Source organism: Lissotriton vulgaris, chromosome 12, assembly GCF_964263255.1.
Source record: "Lissotriton vulgaris chromosome 12, aLisVul1.2, whole genome shotgun sequence".
NCBI classification, from domain to species: Eukaryota; Metazoa; Chordata; class Amphibia; order Caudata; family Salamandridae; genus Lissotriton; species Lissotriton vulgaris.
In genome coordinates, this window is record NC_141700.1 from 557,402,732 (window position 1) to 557,421,373 (window position 18,642).

At 44.7% G+C, this 18,642-nt stretch overlaps 1 protein-coding gene across 1 annotated transcript in view; it reads right to left on the reverse strand.

Annotated features, from left to right (window-relative positions):
• Nucleotides 1-836: 836 nt before the first annotated feature.
• Nucleotides 837-18,642, reverse strand: part of VPS45 (vacuolar protein sorting 45 homolog) — a 322,652-nt gene continuing 304,846 nt past the window's right edge. Inside the window, exon 15 of the mRNA XM_086945373.1 lies at nt 837-1,449. Coding sequence (XP_086801499.1) covers nt 1,362-1,449 — 88 coding nt within the window. The 3' untranslated portion in view covers nt 837-1,361. The remainder of the gene's footprint in view (nt 1,450-18,642) is intronic.

The following is an 18,642-nucleotide window of genomic DNA, read 5'->3' on the forward strand; positions in this document are numbered from 1 at the left end:
CGAGCAGCCTACGCGCTGGCACGCTACTGTACATTCTGAGACATGACGACCGTACTTTTACCCGTGATTCACTTCCACGAGGCGGTAACAAGGTCAGAGGCGCACTGAAGCCAAGCTTCACGCCGAAGAGAGGCTGATTCAGCCCTCGGCACTCCAGGCCCACTCCACTCCCCGCACTGTTCCTTCTTGTTCCTTTACCGCAGCTCTTCTCTCTTCTGACGCGCATCTTGATTTCTGGACAAAAAAAAGGCAACAAGATGCCCTTGAGCGTTAGGCGCTGTCAGCTGCGGACCAGGCCTTGGATCGAGCTGCTAACGCAGGGCCGTGGCCCAGAGACATTCTCTCTCCCACACAGCCCCCTTCTCCCACACAGCTCCCTTCCGGGGCAGCCCCGTGTCCCAAACACCCGAGACAGCGCGCAATGAAAACATCAGGTACCGACTACCGACTTTGAAAGCCCCAAATCCCCAATGTGAACTACGCCAGTCGATTCCAACATATTTCTTTATACTCAAGACCACTGCTCCGTTTCTCTCTCACTTCCATCTGTTGGGGAGTCCAAAAAGCGACCAAGCAGGTCACTCTGTGTCGACCAGCTGGAATAGCCGACTCACGCAACTCGCAAAGTAAGCACCAAGTAAATGAATACTGTTGATTGAAGACCTGGGCAAATACGTACTGCTCTAGAGAGCAGCAAGTCACTGTGTTCTATCACCAAGACCATCACGGAAGGCATAAATACAAAAGCGAGAAGAGCAAAAAAAGCAACCACAGACTTAAATTAATGTTACAGTCACACCCCACCCACCATGAATAAAAAATGGAGAGGAAGAGCATTCGGGCGTGGAGGATTTATTAGGGAAGGGATTTTAAGACAACAGTAGGTCAGACAGATTAGAACACATGCACAGTGATACACGTATTACTGTTAGAGTCCAGTGCACAATTCTGTTTAGAATAGACTTCCCTGGTAGTAACTCCATTAAAGTTTAAAGTTAAAGTTTCAGAGCAGAAAGAGGTGGACAGTGTCGGCTTGGACCAACCTGTACATCTTCCTGGAAGATGCGGAAATGGAATAAATATTTGTTTATACAAAGTGGATCCTCAACAGCTGTAGAAAGATCTCAAATCCAGATATTGTAGCGAGCACTATAGTTCATGTGTACATTGTGCCCACCCCCAAACCCCAAGATTTTGTTTTAGTCGAGTCTTCCTTTCTTTAGAAAAAGACCAGGCTGAGGTCTGAAGAAGAGGTCTGGAAGATCTGAAGGGGATATCCTAGGGGTATGATCTGAAACACAACACTGGAAAAAACATCGAAGAAGCGGTCGGCTCTGGTCTCGTATTCCCGGCTCCACGTCTCACCGCCTGGATACTGACCGCGCTGTAGCATGGATGTTCTCAGCACTCCTGCTCTGGAACCCCGACGCTTGAACCTCCTCTAAAAAACTAAACAGAAAAGACAAAGATGAAACAGGGAAAGAGGAATTCTAAATTATTGCCGCTGTAAAGCAGGCACACAAGGACTAGAGGGCAATAAGCATTATTTAGATCAGTGTTTAATTTGTGCAGGCGGTGTGACAGACAGGTACTCATTTTTGGGATTGGGACTTACTTTCCTATTATTACACGTTGACCCAGAGCAAGAGAGAGAAAAAGGCTTCAATTGGAGAAAGAAGGAGGAAGAGAAAGATAGGAAATCAATGTCAGAAGAATTAGCATTAAAAAAAACAGAACGTGCAGGAGCCAAGAAAGGGGACAGGAAGTGTAGGGTGGTGGATGAATCAGGCATGTGGTGGAATCAACACTAAAAGGCCCTAGTATGGGGCAAACTCGGCATTCCGTAGCATCAGGCACTCACAAAAACTGATCCGCACCTGCACTTGTTTATTTATAATTATTTATTCTTTTTGCAAATCATGTGCGTCCAACACAATCTACAGAGGGTTCGATCCATGCAAGTTTTTTCCCTAGAATACCTCGCGGCTCGAGGTGGGTCGGGACTTTGACCTTTGGGAGTCCGGAGGAGCCGTCCGTCCATCTGGGGACTGTTTGCTGTTGCTGCCGTTTTTCCCTTGTTTGCTCTTCCTTTCCGGGGAATCGGCGGGTGCGGCGGCCGGGGACTGCGAGTACCAGCATTCCCCTGGACCACCAACAGCTGGTACTCTTCCCCTGCCGGCCCCGCCTCCTGCCTGCCTGCCTCCTACAACCTCTTGCCGCCCCCGCTTCGCGGGTGCGACTCGCGGCTCGAGGTGGGTCGGGACTTTGACCTTTGGGAGTCCGGAGGAGCCGTCCGTCCATCTGGGGACTGTTTGCTGTTGCTGCCGTTTTTCCCTTGTTTGCTCTTCCTTTCCGGGGAATCGGCGGGTGCGGCGGCCGGGGACTGCGAGTACCAGCATTCCCCTGGACCACCAACAGCTGGTACTCTTCCCCTGCCGGCCCCGCCTACCTGCCTAATAAATACACTCCCTGTTTCCGTCCCGCGGGACGAAGCGCGGGGCTAAGCCCGGGCAAAGGGCGGGCCCTCTGTGGCCCTCCGAGGCCTGTGGAGGCCGGGACGGGCCACCCCGTTTAGTCCCATCAAAGACGAAGGTATCGTGTTCTAATATTATTTGTTATCCAGTTACTACACTCACGATGTCCATATGGGAGGAACTCAACGCCCTGTGCGGTACCAAGTACTCCCCCGATCTTATAACTTCCCCTGTTGTGGATTCTTTTTGTCCTAAAGCAAATGGCCCCGCTGATAAAGCACATAACCAAGAAAACGTCGCGCCCCTGGGTTCTTACAATAGATGGAAGCATGACATCGAAACTAACTTTGGGAACAATTTACCACCACTTGCTAACCCAATAGCATTTATCGAGGACCCGGCCGCGGACAAACTAGAGGACCCTCTTTTGTCACTCAACATGACCCTATTGGACAGAATTGAGCAACTGCTGGTTGCTACCATCTCTCCCTTGGTCATAAAAATGAATGATTTAGGGGATAGGCTGACCAACATCGAGTCAGTCATAAGAAAGCTCCCGCTTCCAGCTACTATTACGGCCACATGTGCTTGTCCTAACCCTACCACCGCCCCCGAAACGCATGATTTTGGTAATGGGGCCACCCAAATACAACCATCTTGCACATCTTCTCAAATAGGCCCCAAAGTTTTTGTCAAACCTGCACCAAAAACCCATACGGTGGCTAGATCCGCCCTGGCAAGAATGCCATATATCAACCTGCCCCCTGAGGCCGCACCGTATGTGTCTGTCCTCTCTGGGGTCCCTGCCCTCACCCAGGGAACACGCGAACATCAGCAGGATCTGCTAAACAAGGTCATCTATTGGCTAACAAAGAATAGACCGTTGCCGCCGGGGCTAGACGGGGGTATTTTGAGTGTCAGAAGGGTGGGATGGTTAGGGACGCTGCCCAAATGCATTGCTGGGGACCTGGTACTAATTAAATTTAAAAACACCAATGTTGCCCCCTTTTTACGAGCTTGTACCCCCAATGAAAGACAAGGCACAATTCGCACATGGGATCTACATGATTTCTACCCGTGCTCCTCTCACATCACATAGGTCAAACTGTCAAGTTTTTTAATGGTAACTGAATTTTGTACTTTTTATTGTGTCTATGAAATGATTTGTTTATGGGTTTCTTTTTTGTTAGTATTTCTGTACTGTCGATGCTTTTATGATTTTTTTTAAAAATCGAATAAAGCTTATTACTACTACTACTACCTACTGACTTTGAAAATAAGCTATGAAAATATATTTCATTTAAATTCCATATCCTGAAAAAAAATCAGGTCCTCCTGGACCTACGCAACACCCCTTTTGTTTACTGTCAAGCTGTATAAATGGTCTGTTATAATTACTGCTCCTATCATTCAAACATTCATCCAACATCATTTTGCATTAGTTTTCGCTCCTCCTTTGCGTGTTTTAAATGAACTGAAGAGCATATTACAGTGCCTTTCTCCTCTAAATCAGATCAGTATACTTTACGCATTCCGATCTGTAGCCCTGATTGTGTGCTTAGCAGCCAATGTAACAAAACACAGTTGATATTTGCAGATTAGGTGGAGAAGCACTTGCTCATCAACTAGGTTCAGGGCCTTTAATGAAAAACTAGAGGTCCATCACTCCATTGTTTCTGCACATCCCTTCTTTGATAAAAATGGCTCCTGTGCCGTAAAACTGATCACACTCCCATACAGAAGCGCCGTTGAAACATTAAGGCTTTTACGCCTGGATCTCCCCAAAAACCCACAGTGAAACAGCGTCCATTTTGTGGCTGAGCTCGAACGTACACCGCTGCTGTTAAAATGCGCGAATGTTATGCCACTTCCACTATTGTGCACATGCATGGAGAGGTTTCCAGCCGTCCACTCCTGTGCACAGCCCCTTACACACCATTCACTTCCTCGTTTTGTCCTCCCCACCACCTCCCTTAAATTTAAAAGGCTGTATTTGGAAATGTACTGGGTTCTTTGCTGCAAGTTCCTTTGCATTTTGCACCTTTTGATAAAAGAGAAAAATAATGCTGTATTTACAGCTAATCCTCCTACCCCCGTTTCACTGTCCATAGTCCTGCTCTACCGCCACGTTCAATTTATGCACCATAAGCAAAGAAGTTTTCTTTTAAATGAAAAGAAGGGGGCTTGTATCACCTGCCTGGGTTCTTCCTTGCTTGTTTTAGATCCTAACAAGGGTCCTCCTACTGCTGCCATCAGTCTGTCCATATATGCCTTCATACCAGGTGCTGCTAATCCCCCTTTTCATGACTTTTTTCAGCCCACGTAAAAAGTGATTCTCCAAGCCTGGGATTGGAGGTAGTAGTTCATCCAGGAATCCAATAATTTGTGATTCTCAGTCACCAATTCTCCACTTCAGTTGGTGTATGTATACATCGAGTTTTAGTAGTACATAAGTGATCATGGATGGATATATACACTGCGTTATATAAGCATTACGAAGCATCGCTAAAGCACTACCCAGGGAGGGGCGGACGTGGGCCACTGATAAGACATTAGACCCGGTGCAGACGTGTGCTTTCAACCTCACATCCTAAGGTGTGACTGAGAACTGCTTGCTCTATGCGCAATCAGTAAGGCATCATCCTCAGAGTACCAGCCACTTTGCTGCCACATGGTCACACCTGCAACAAATCAGGACTACTAACACTGTGCCTGCCTGGTGGGCGGTCGAGCAGCTGGGTGGGCCGCCACATCTCAGAAAAGCACACTGAAGGAGAATCCAGGCTGATCCACTGCATGTGGTAAAACACTTGCGATTGAGCCATAAGAGACCGAGCATAACCCAGTCATCGCGTACTTTGATAAGAGGGACCAACGATATCAGAGGTGGGACCAAAGGAGGGCAGCATATAGTGGCGCAGCGCATTCCAAGGGACAATTAATTGTATTTGACTGTATTAGTGTGTACGCTCTATTGACTTTCTTTCTTGAAAGATGAGCACTGGGTTCAATATTTGTTTATTGTATTGTTGCCTGATTGTGGAGTCTACTTGTTGATGAGCTATGAGACACCGCAACCGTGCACTGACGTACAAGGATGACTACATCCTGCAATATCATGCAGTGGTGACATTACCATTCATTACTATGCATTGATAACATAATTTTGCCTCGACACGCGAGGATACAGTTCTTCTACAGTGTTACCCTTCCCTGATTCTTAACTGGAAGACCCTGCCAGTTAGCTCAGCTACAGGGGAGGGGAAAAGGCCTTTAACTGACAACCTATTTGTGCGTGGGGTGGAGTCTATGTCTATGGCAGTCTCCCCTGGAGGAGGCCAATGTCCTGTTAAGTTTCACACTCAAATGAAGTTTCATCTCGGTTCTCAGGCCTCGTGTTTCTTCTTGCTTTTGACACAATGCCAAGCGCGAGAACCCAGTAAAATCCCAAATAGAAGCGCTGTCTCGTCACGGGGCAGACACAGCAGAACATTTTAATCAACAGGCAAGCCGCACTGGTAATCCCCTGGCCATCTTGTGACAAACTGTTAGCTGTGGCTGCCAGATTAGAGATGATATCCCGTGCAGTAACAAGGGGATTTACGTAATACACCGCTGCATCTCACTACAAATCGTTTTTAATCCTGCATGCTTATTGTTTATTCCAGTGCTTGTGTCCTCCATGGTTGATGAACAGCTGGTTTACATAAAATATGTATCTTTTACGAGCCACAGAAGCTGGAACCACTGTGAGCCCATTGTTATAGTCCTGCAACTCTGTATTTCATGTTGAAACAAGTCCTTACAAATATTTGGAATCTACGTTGCAGCAGATACAATGCCTCTTTCCACCCCTTTCAATGAACTCATTTATTGTATTTTTTTTAAATAACTTTCCTTTGTCGCATCTTTTGGAGGTAAAACATGAAGTCAGATCCTCCATCTTGGAAGGTTTGTATACCGTGTATCAGCCTTCTGTCTATGTTGGAGGAAGTTATGGGCTAAATAATCAAAACCCATGCATTTCGAGCCAGAGGGGCAAGCTCTTTATGGCTTCTCTTAATAGGTCTCCACTCCAGCGAGGTTCATAGACACAAGTGCAAACACTGAGATACTGGACTAGGTTTAAACCACTCAGGCTGCATCAGGAACACAGAGATCACAACCCACCACAAAAATTCAGGTTGATTTACCCTGCCCCTGAATCCCATGTAAGCTTCGCTCTCCTGTCCAGGGGAAAGGAAAGTGGACCCTTGCATTGAGCCAGAAGCAGTAATAAGACACCGTCTCACGGCTAGGCAAATGGTACTCCAAAATTGTTGGGCCTTTGCCATCGCCACTATGCTAGGCCAAATTATGCATTGCATTTATGTGAGCCCTTGTTTTTTTTTAAAAAACATTTGTTTATTGGCATTTTTGTCATACACATGTTATCACACTGCATAATATATGTAAGCCTTTGTTTAATTGCACTTGGTAGAGGTTCCCATACATGTATTGTACAGTTTATGATGTGAGAGGCATCTCACTTACCTACTAAATATGTCACTCAGGGAGGCAAAGGTCCCCAGTGATTGGAAGCACGCAATGATTGTACCCCTGTTAAAAAAGGCCAATGCTGACCCTAATGACCTTCCAATATTTCGTCCAATTTCCCTTCTCCCAGTATTTTCCAAAATATTGGAAAAACATGTCCTTAAACAACTCACCAGTTTTATCGAATCTAACAACATTTTGCATCATTCTCAGTCTGGCTTTCGTTCCGTTTTTTCTACTGAAACCACTCTTTTGGGAGTCTCTGAAACCGTTTGTCATCTGGTTGACAGAGGGGAGACCGTGGCACTTATTCTACTCGATTTAAGTGCCGCGTTTGACACGTTCTCCCACCCCATTCATGTCAGCACTCTCAAAACCATAGGCATTTCTCATTCTGCCCTCAATTGGCTTACCAGTTTTCTGTATGACCGGACGTTCCAAGTTTTTTCGGCCACATCTACGTCAAAAATTCACAAATTAATACATGGAGTTCCTCAAGGTTCCATTCTTAGCCCCCTTCTCTTCAATTTGTATGTCAGACCCATGGCGACCATTGCGGAGCAAGCGGGGCTCTCCATATTTTCATATGCAGATGACACTCAGATCATCTTCTCACTTTCCACCAGTCATCATGTCACTACATCTGCCCTTTGTTCTGGACTTAGCAACATAGCCTCCTGGATGCACAACAACAAGCTAAAATTAAACGGAGGAAAAACAGAACTCCTTCTGTTTGGCAATAACACCGCCTTATGGGGGCCCTCCCATTGGCCTGTCCAAATGGGTACCCCTCCCAATCCCTCCAAAACAGCACGCAATTTGGGCATAATTTTTTATAACCAATTGTCCATGAGGCAACATGCTGTTAAAGTCTCTTCCACCTGCACAGTCATTCTTAAACGGCTGAGGAAAATTGCCCGGATGCTCCCCCTAGACACCCAGAAAACCGTAGTCCAGGTGCTTATTACTTCTCGCCTGGACTATGGTAACATCCTTCTTCTGGGGGCTAGCAAAGAGGTAATTCGTAAATTACAGACTGTCCAGAACATGGCAGCGCGTCTGTTATGTAATTTACCCTTTCAATCCTCCACCTCCCCCTCTTTGCGTAGCCTTCATTGGCTCCGCATTGAGAGTCGCTCTAAATTTAAGGCGCTCTGTTTCACACATAGAATCATCTGGGGTAAGGCACCTCAATATCTAACATCCTTGATTCATCTGTACGTCCCCTCGCGCTCTCTGCGGTCATCCAACCAACACAAACTCCAGATTCCCAGAATTAGGAGAGCCAGAATGGGCGGTCGTTCATTTGCCTTCCTAGCCCCGTCCCTGTGGAACTCTCTTCCTCTTCGAACAGAATCTAACCATCTTACGTTCCGCAGGGATCTTAAAACCTGGCTTTTCAATCAATAAACGAGTCTGCAAGCACACCCCCTTTGTCTTTGGTTTAGCGCCGGGAAACCTTTGGGTAGCTGCGCGCTTTATAAGATTAAATATATATATATACCTACATTTTGTTATGTTCCCTGCTTTGTTTGCTAATGAACATGGCAATTAATAGGGCTTTAAGTGGGATGAAAAAACTGGAGTTCCTCTGAAAGGGGCGTGGCCGATGTAATTAAGGGTGTGGCTTAAAAACACACAAGCTAAAAATCTGTCCTTAGCATAGTGTGTGGCCCAATTGGTATTTTGCTGCTTCTGTCATTGCATCCAGATATACGATACAAGTAACATTACATCTACAACAAGCCAGGACTATTAGCTGTGCCAATGGCTGTTAGCTGCATAAGATAAATAAGCAACTACGGCTTCGTTGTATAGAATATTATAAATGATTCAGTCCTGAAATGAGACTGTGGAAGAACTATAAGGAGTCTCTTTGAAGTATCATTAAAGGTAGTGAAGGGTGGCACTGCTGCAGAGTTAAGATTACATTTTTCACCCTGAGGGTGAGGGCAAAAATGGAGAGGCCGATAGGGAACCGTCTCAGCACTTGCTCTTTAGAACTGCTGGTGTAGGACGCAGCCCACTTAACCCGTTCCGTGCTCATGACGAGCTCAGCTCGTCATGAGGCACGGTCGCGCTGTGCTCATGACGAGCTCCATTGCGCCGGGCCCACGCAGGGATAATTCCCCTGCTGTGCTGGGCGTTCCATTGGAACGGGCGTGGTCGTGAAGAGCTCAGCTCGTCATGAGCACAGCACCACCGTGCTGCATGACAAGCCGAGCTCGTCATGAGCACTGCGGTGCTGAGCGTGCCCCCCCCCCCCCCCTCCAAGCACAGCAGGGGAATTAGCCCCGCGGGGAGGGGTTAAAGTACTGGAGATAATCTCTTCTTTTCAGGACATTTATCCTTCACAAAGACTCGGAGAGCCACCCACAAGCCAAGCTTTATGAAACAGCCTTGAGACTGAGCGACTGTCTGGTTTTGACTGGCGACTCCTGTGACTTGGATAACAGATTAACTGGTGCAAACAGTGCCGGATTACCAAATAGCCAAAGTAGGTACCGGCCTATGGGCCAGACTCCTTTAAGGGGCCTCGCGACACTGGATCAAAATAATATTGATTTGATCTTGAAAGAAAAATACAATTAAGCTTTCTTAAATATTGTTTCCAAAAGATAGAAAAAAATGAATCAACTCAAAGAAACGAAAACTTTACATTAAAGACTCTATAGAGAAAATACTGTGTTAATGTAATGTATCCATTAACAACTTAAAGTACATAAACGAGAGACATCAGATTCATATAGCAGTTTGTCTCCTAAAAGCTCATCTTCTGGCAGCTGTCAGTCTGTAAAAAAAATCCGGTGCATTGGGTATTAGGAGATAATTGGCGAGGGGGGCCACAGCATTTCGACTGCCTAGGGGCTTCCACAGGGTTTAATCCGGTACAGGGTGCACAGTATAGTTTATTGTGTATCTCGTCAGGATTAACATCATTATATATTTAGTTTGGTCCAGGACTTGCTTTGGTGTTGCCATTCATCTCGGCGGTGGTTATCATAAAAAGGGGAGTGTACATTTTGCACGGTGCAGTTGTGCGCTATAGGATCTTATAGTAGGCAAATACCGAGGCAGACGGTTGAAAGGGAATCTGTTGTTAGATCTAGAAATCGGAGAAAGTGCTAAGTGCGTGAAAGTGGGCAGATGGCGGTTTTAACTTATTTGCTTAAAGGGGTACCCGGAAGTGGGGTGGATTCGCTAAGTACCACCTTGGTTGATGTTTTAATATTTGAGTTTTTTTACATCATTCTGGAGACTTTCTATGTTACCCAGGTAGTCCTGGGTAGCCAGCAGAGTTGAGTTGGGGTTAGTATGATTTGAACCCAGTGCCTTTGGCCAACCCTCAGTTTTGAGGATGTTTTTGGTGCCTTGTGCAGGATAAGTAGGTGAGAGTAACGCCAGCCTCTTCATTGCAGACATCTAGTCAGCACTGGGTGGGTGTTTCAGTGGCATATGTGAGATGCATTGCTGGGCATGGATCATGTATGCTCAGTCATTTTAGGGCGCCACAACATGAATCAGTCAGTGTTTTGAAATGGGGCAAATAGGGGTGATGTTCAAATAGGACTTCAAAGCACTACACAAGTTAGCTGGTGCATTTGAGAGAATGGTGAACACTTATCCAAAAGGGCAATGTGTTTTTTGTCACCTGCCTTAAAGAGACCTCATTTTAGGTGCAGTTTACAACGGCAGAGATAGCTGGCCTACTTCCATATTTGGATTAATAATAATAACATTTTAATTTAAATTCTTTTTCAGAATCGAGATAGTCTGAAGTCATTGCTACCAATCTAAATGGAAGAGATCTGCAGGGTTTCCCAAGAGGGCCAAGAGAGTCACGACAATTAGCAAATAACCAGGATTGCAGAGATATGGAGAATGTGACTAATGCTCGTTAAGGATAATGTTGCCATATTTTTGACAATAATTTGCTGCCTGCGCAGTAGTTGACTCAAGTGCATGTATCAAGAAACTTCATCCAGATTGCTCTACTATTAAACATCTCAAGAACAATATGTGGGAGGGTAAGGCGTATGGACTGCACCGGTTGTGAACCACAGAAGAGAAAGTGCATTTATTCACAGGGTAGGTACAGCAGGGGTACCGTTTAGGAAAAGAAAATAGAACACGCTGTGCTTCCTTAAGAGCCGTCATCGCATCCATTTTCCCTTGCAGGTAGATGAGCTGGGTGGAAGGTAAACTGAGAAGTTTGTACAGGGATTGGCTTGCTCTGTTGGGTTTAAAATGACACAAAAGTAGCAGCGAACAATTGTAACCTAGCCCCTTATCAGATGGACTGTCGTCTAAGTAGAAAGGTGTAGACAGAACCTGCCATTGCCACTGGTGTCACTGGTCTAACTTCTTAACATCAGTACAATAGTGTGTTTCTTTTAATCAAGCGAAATGTGTAAATTAGCACTGTCAAACCAAAGAGTAAAAGGCGAACTTTCATCTGTTGAGTTATTTTTTTTTATTACCAATCCTTCACAGCTGTCATTATCCCTTAGTACGAGTAGCCTGGAAATTCCAGTCCCCGAAGTTATCATTAAAGGCTGGTACGGTAACGAAGGGATTTATAAAACCGTGCTGTTCCGAGTTGGACTCTGAGGGTTGACTAAGAAATATGGACCTACTGGGGGAGTTACTGCATTCAGTTCTGCCTCATTATTGACTGCAATTTCACCTGGAGGATTCAGTTGCTTTGAGCACCCGGAGTGACCACAAGAAACTGCTTGGGCCCCCGGTGTTCCACATGACCACGATGGGCCCAGAAACTCCTGTTTATCCCTAGATAGTAAACATTCAATACCTTAATTAGACTAAAGGACTCAAGAATTTGCAAGTCTTTGTTACCATACATGACATCATCAGTCTGTAAATGAGTCATTAAAAAACACATGTTTGACGTTATACCATAAAACATCTTACCTCTGCTTCGGTTGTGATTAATAGGAAGAAATGCCGGCGAGCCAGGCATGGCTTAAGGTTATTCAATAAAATGGGGCAGCTGGGTTATGTCGGACGCACACATAAATTATCCAAAAATCAACAATGAAATTAAATCAATACATAAATCAAATAACTGGTGCCCAAGCATGGAGAACTGGCCACCACAACAGTCCTAAAAGAGCAAAAGTCTAACAAAATGTGATGCCTTGGAGCACTCAATAAGGCAAGTCACACTGTGGATCTAGTGAGAGTCCTTACAAAGCTTTAATTGTCTTCAATCTATTCACATAGGTCCTCTAGCCAACACGTGTTTCGTCGCTGGGGCTCTACGCCATCGACTTCTTCAGTGGTAACTTCCAAGGTGAATACATTTAGAACCCGAAAAGGGAGTACAAACAAACACATATCTTCACAAAAAATCCTAAATTATAAGATAACTTGTGCAGTAACCAACACAAGATCTTCGGGGTTAAGAATATCTCATGTACAGCGTGTAACGTTACTCTAAAGTGCAAGGCTTTATGCCTTGGCCCCGTCTGGCCTCTATATTTACAAAATGGAAAGTGATGCTTAGTCAATTTCTTACACACTGAACCCCTGAAATCAACAAAACTGCAGTATTAGCTTTATTTTCAAGTGGAGTTTAAAGATACCATGGAATCTGGTCATATATAAGATACCTGTGGAGAGTAAGATTCATGTTATGCTTACCTCTACCTCTGTCGGTCATGTCACATCCCGAAATTTTTTTTGGGGCTAAGCCTTCTCTAAATATGTAATGTGTATTCAGTAGCATAACTTTTGCCAGAAAGGGCGGCTTTATGATTGCTCACATTTTTTCTTTATTACAGTAATTTTAGTACTTAATAAAATAGATTGCTATTCTATCTGCACACTACATTAAAGCAAACCCCTAAAAGAGGACATAAGTCTGCAGGAAATTCTATGCATGACATGCAGCCTCACTTTGGCCTCAAAATCAATCGCTACATATTCTTTCTTTCTTTTGAATACCCATGTCTTCCTCATCCATTGCCATTACTCACAGACTTTAGAAGGAAACTTTAGTCCAACGACCATTCAGGACACAATGGAGTATTTACTGCAGCATCAAGGCCAAAGCAATTGTCTGGCACCCAAAAATCATGTGGCAATTTTTTTTTACTATCAAAAGGTGAGTTATTGTAGTAACTCAAAAGAGAGCATCCTTCCGAATCCCGACTACACAGGCAGTTATGCGTATACTGTGAGAGTTAATGAATGTAATTGATACAGGACGCAAGTACTAAGGAAGGGATTGCAACTCAACTTTTTTTCTCAGGATGCGATCACGTGAAGCACACAGCTTTTCAAGAGTCCACACCTGTCCAAGAATCATGGTAAAGGCTTATGAATACAGTTGACCCTTTCATACCTCCACATATGAAACTTACCCGCCCTTTTATAAACTAAATACAGTGAGCCGAAACCGTACTGCAAACTTCCCAGACCTATGCACTGTACAGTGAGTAGTTACCTCCAAGCAATGACCACCTCTTACAGAAGTGACAATGTTCTTACCGTTCTTGCCACTCGCACCAGTGTGGTGGCAGTTATTTGTAGTCAGCAATGGTGGTTTTCCCGATCGGATTCCAGGATGTTACTACCCTCCCTCAGTTTTGCAGTTCTCAACAATACCAACCATAAGGCGATCTGTAATCTCGTTACTCAGTGACATACAGGTACAGCACCTGGCGGGTCTCCTCAGTACATTCCATGTCTTACTAAGGCACCTCATTAATGCTGTCTGCATATATCATCATCCAAACTCTACCCGCGGCTCTCCAGTAGGGCCAACACTCACTGTAGGAAGGCTGTAAATGTTTCCCATCTCTAACCCCATACATGTCAAGCCAGGCATTCACCGCACTCAACCTCCCCAATGCAAATCTGTCACACGACTCTTCTCCAAATATGAATAATTCAGAAGCCGCTCTCAGTCTGTTATTAGACAAGGAGGACATTTCTACTGTTACCTCTCGATGAGGATGCACGAGGCTAGTGCTGAAAGCCAGAGCCCTCACCATTGCACAGGGACTTTCTAGGAACCAGTCAGCTTCGCAAGTCCCCACTTTATCAACGCCCTTTTAAATAGATATTCTGTCGTTTTCTTTTTACTACCCACTGCGGTCATTTCCTTCCACTTAATTATTTAACATGTGTGGTTCTCCTGGATTACATTTAGCACTCATTGTATGCTTGAAATAAGCTCTAACCTGCATTATACCAAAAAAAGCTGTTGGCTTTGTTGCACTGAAGAGACATTTAAAATCTCTTTCCTCAAAAGAGGTTAATTTGTATCATGCATTTTCTCACTATCTCCTCGGTTATTGAGTATGGTGTTGGGAAGAAGGCTATGTAATCCTTATTAAAATCAGTAAATTCATACCGCAGCTTACCATTCAGTAGAAACCAGTTCTGATTCGTAAGAAAGAGTTCCTTTACTGCTGTTAGTAGGCCTGTCCTCAGGGAGCTGTATTTTATGCTGTTTAAAGCATACTGGACTACATGAATTGGGGTTGAACAGCTGTTCCCTGAGATGCTTAGCGAACCCTGGCCAGCTGATTGCATGCTGCAATTCACCTTCTTTTTAAATTTGAAATAGTACAGGGACAACTGATTAAAAGTCATTGTCAGAATGATATAATTGTTTCTTTTTATCCAAATAGATTGTCTTGCTTAGAGAGCAAACAGCCTTTGACTTGCAACAAGGCAATCTGAACGAGGTATTCGTTTTCTAGTCTTCCCACTGGATGAAAACCTGTAATTCACACAAATTGTCATTAAAACGAATTATGGAAAATAATTAACGGGTGTGATATACAGCCTGTAAAATATTGGCTTTGAAGTCACTGCTATTTGTGAACTAAATAAAGGCAAACACATCTCAGCAATGTTACTGTGTAGAATGATAGAAGCGCAACAGTGAATTACGGGGATATTGTTTACTGAATGATTGTGAGTGTCACCAAATACATAACGAGAGCGATGTCACTCAGAAACCCGAGGTTATAAAACATCTCCGTAATTCACTTTTTACTTATCTATGATTTTGCGTGATGCATCACTCCAAACATTATCTGCTCATGCTTTAAACTGCTACCCAGGGACAGAGGAGTAAATAGGAGCTTCTCCTCACTGTCCTACTTTTTTTTTTAGGTCTCGCCTGAGCCAGCGCATGAGCTGGTCTGGCGAGACCTTTAGTGAGTGGGGGCTTTAGAAATGCGACCACAAGCTTTTGCTTGTGACCTAAAGCTTGCTGTTACGCGTGCGAGCACGCACACAGCCGCGATCAGGCACCATCTGGCTTTCCTCTCGCTTGCTCTGCAGACCAGCGCATGCCCCTCCCACTCACTGCAAATAACTGACGAATATCCACCACTGAGATTACTTTCATGTCTCACCATACAAATTCACCACTAATCCTTTATGGGCTTCCGGAGTAGCATGCTTCAACACTCCATCAGGGGTAACAAGCGCTATATAAATACAAACCTTTTTTCCTCCTCTATCCTTCTGCTATCATTCCAAATCCAAATAACTGACTAACCTATCCACCACTTAAAATGTACTTGCATGTTTCACTATACTAATTCAACACTAATCCTCTATGGGTCCCGGAGAAGCGTGCTACTCGCCGAAAAAGCGCTTTAATGCCTCGTCAGGGGTAGTAAGCGATATATAAATGCAATTACAATACAATACAATGAATCGACAATAAGGTTTATTCAGCTGACAAGGCCACAAAAAAATTCTCCTGGCTGCTCCAGAAAACATGAGCAGAAAGTAAACTCGTTTGGATTCAGAACATTGGAATTTCAAGAAAGCCACGACAATGTCTAAAGGGCTCCTCGCTGCTACAACAATGTCAACAACCAACTTTCATTTAAATCTAAGTGCTTCATACCGATTGGAAATTTCTGGTCCAATGTAAATAACAAAAAGCCCACAATATTATTGTTTTGATGGTCACTGCGCACCCTTTTCCTTTATGCACGCTCAAGGGGCTCTGAACCAATTTAGAGCATAATCCATAGCCTCTTAAAACCAAATATTCCCTTCAACCCTCACCAGTGCAGGGCTTTGAAATTTAGCAATGCAAATAAACGGGGGAGTTTTCATGTAAACTAATTTAATAGGAGGTGGGGGAAGGTTAATGGAGGTGAAAACTCTGCTTTCACCTTTTCAAACCGCATGGCCAACTGGCCCGCAACACATTTTGAGAAACTGTATGGTAGCCAAGAAATGTACGCTTTTCATGAAGCACCAAATAGTCTCGCGTTTATCATACCACTGCTTGAAAATAAAACAGTGGATTTAAAGACGCACCAAAGGCAGGCTGTAGAACTTGCCAAAGATGCAAGGTGTGATCTGAGAGTATATATCCTTTCCCTGGGCAAGTTGTGTGTCGTTCACTCGCAGAAGCTGGCAACTGCGACGAAAAGATGTTGCAGGAAAGTATTTTGACATCTGGCGAAGACTGTAAAGTTACAATTAAACAAAACGTGTGTGTGTGTGTGCACGTGCTGCGGCAGATGCAGCTTTAAAGGGACCATGAGATGAATGATGTCACAGTACATCGCTAATCCCAATTGACATCATTAAACAAACAAACGTTCTATAATGTTACCATTGCAGAATGGAGCTAAGAAAATGCCCCCACCCCTTCAGCTTTCACCATTTTTGTTACGACTTATTTACCCACTAACCTGTTTACCATTTTTAATACTGCAGAACCAGGAGATTCTCAACCTTTTGAACCATCTCATTGAGTTTGGAACATGTTACCTACAGATTTTTAACAAGTCGAGCTCTTTTATACAACGCATAGAAAACGCAGTGCTTACATAGATTTGAAGCGATCAATAATGGTATTTACTTTCTTGCTATCCAGCAGCAATCTTTTTGATACTTTGGTTGTGCAGTGTGGCTGTGCATTTATTCAGAGTGGGTTTGAGCGAGTCATTGCTGGAAATAAAGCTGGCTGGCAAAGAGAAGGATGCAGAAAGTTTGAGACAAAGAAGCGACAGAGAAAGCGTCACAAACGGGCACATGCGCGGTGGACGCCACTAGTAAACTTTCATAACATTGCCCTTGCAGTGTGTACTGAGAACCTACATTGTGGAGTCCAGTGTTTCGATCAAAAGAGCGACATAGGACACTTTAAAAGTTGCATTCTGAACCCACTTCCCAGTGGTAACCCCTTCACCCCATCAAGCTGCTAGTGTGTGGGGTTCACAACGCCCTTGCGAGGTGGGGTTCATCCCTCCTACGGCAGTATTTTACTACGAATCCTTGCATTCACCAAAGACACCTTTTCTACTGCACTGTCTCATACTGCTGAGCTCTCGCACGGTCTCTCCATTCACCCGTCCCCTTCACTTCTCTTCCCACCTTCCAATCGCTCCCGATGTCTGCTAGCGTGTGGGGTTCACGATGCCCCTGTGTGGTGGGGTTCATCCCTCCTACGGCAGTCTTTTACTACGAATCAATCTAATAATTTGAGTTACAGGTCCTGCATGTATAATGCCATTGCCATAGCCAATAGGTCTCGCCTTTGGGACCTTATAAGTGTTTAGCCATGAAACAGTTGATGTTGTTGCACTAAGGATATTGTGCTGCATAACTAAATACTTATAAGGTCCCAAAAGCGAGACCTATTGGCTATGCCAATGCTTGTTAATATGTGGCATCCTGGCACCCACTCTCAGTGCCTTTCCTTCCCTCTGCTCCAGAAGTTGTGCTGCCTGCTGTCCTGCAATGCTCTAACAAGTGCTCACAACGTGCAGCAGGAACAGCATGGAATTCCTTTATAACGTAGCAACAGTGGTTAACAAATGAGGTTAACCACTGTTGTTCGGTCATACCAATAAATGACTGGATTTTGAATCCAGTCATTCATGCTAATGGTTCTCTCTATGAGAGCCATACATCACAAATAGCATATTACTCTAAGACGATCTGCCTTTTTCTCATATACAGTAGGCTGGACTATGTTGATAACATGGAATTTGAACTTTGTGCTATAGTAATAAATGGGGGATGATCGTTTATAGGTACACTTGTTCCAAATGAAATGTTTTAAAGGGTCATGTTTATTTCCAGAGATAAAGGCATAAATGTTATGTTATAATTTATTTAACCTCTTGCATGCTGATGATGAGCTCAGCTCGTCATGCAGCACGGTGGCGCTGTGTTGATGATGAGCTGAGCTCGTCATGACCTCCGTGGAACGCCCACGCGGGGATAATTACCCTGCTGTGCTGGGCATTCCATTGAGCGGGCGTGGCCATGACGAGCTCAGCTCGTCATCAGCACAGCTCCACTGTGCTGCATGACGAGTCGAGCTCTTCATCAGCACTGCGGGGCCGCGTGCGGCCCCCCCTCCCCCGCGCCGCGGGGGAATTAGCCCTGTGGCAATGGGGTTATATGATATTGCATGACTCCAGATGCTTGTTGGCGCTTTAGAAAACACAAAACCATCAATCAATCAATCTGCAAAATTGTAAGCGCACTACTTAACCGTGAGGGTCTCAAGGAGCTGAGGGTGGGGGGGAGCAGCTCTGGTCAGTCGAAGAGCCAGGTCTTAAGGGTGTTCCTGAAGATGTGCAGGGTGGGGGCATGCCTGATGTTGATCAGC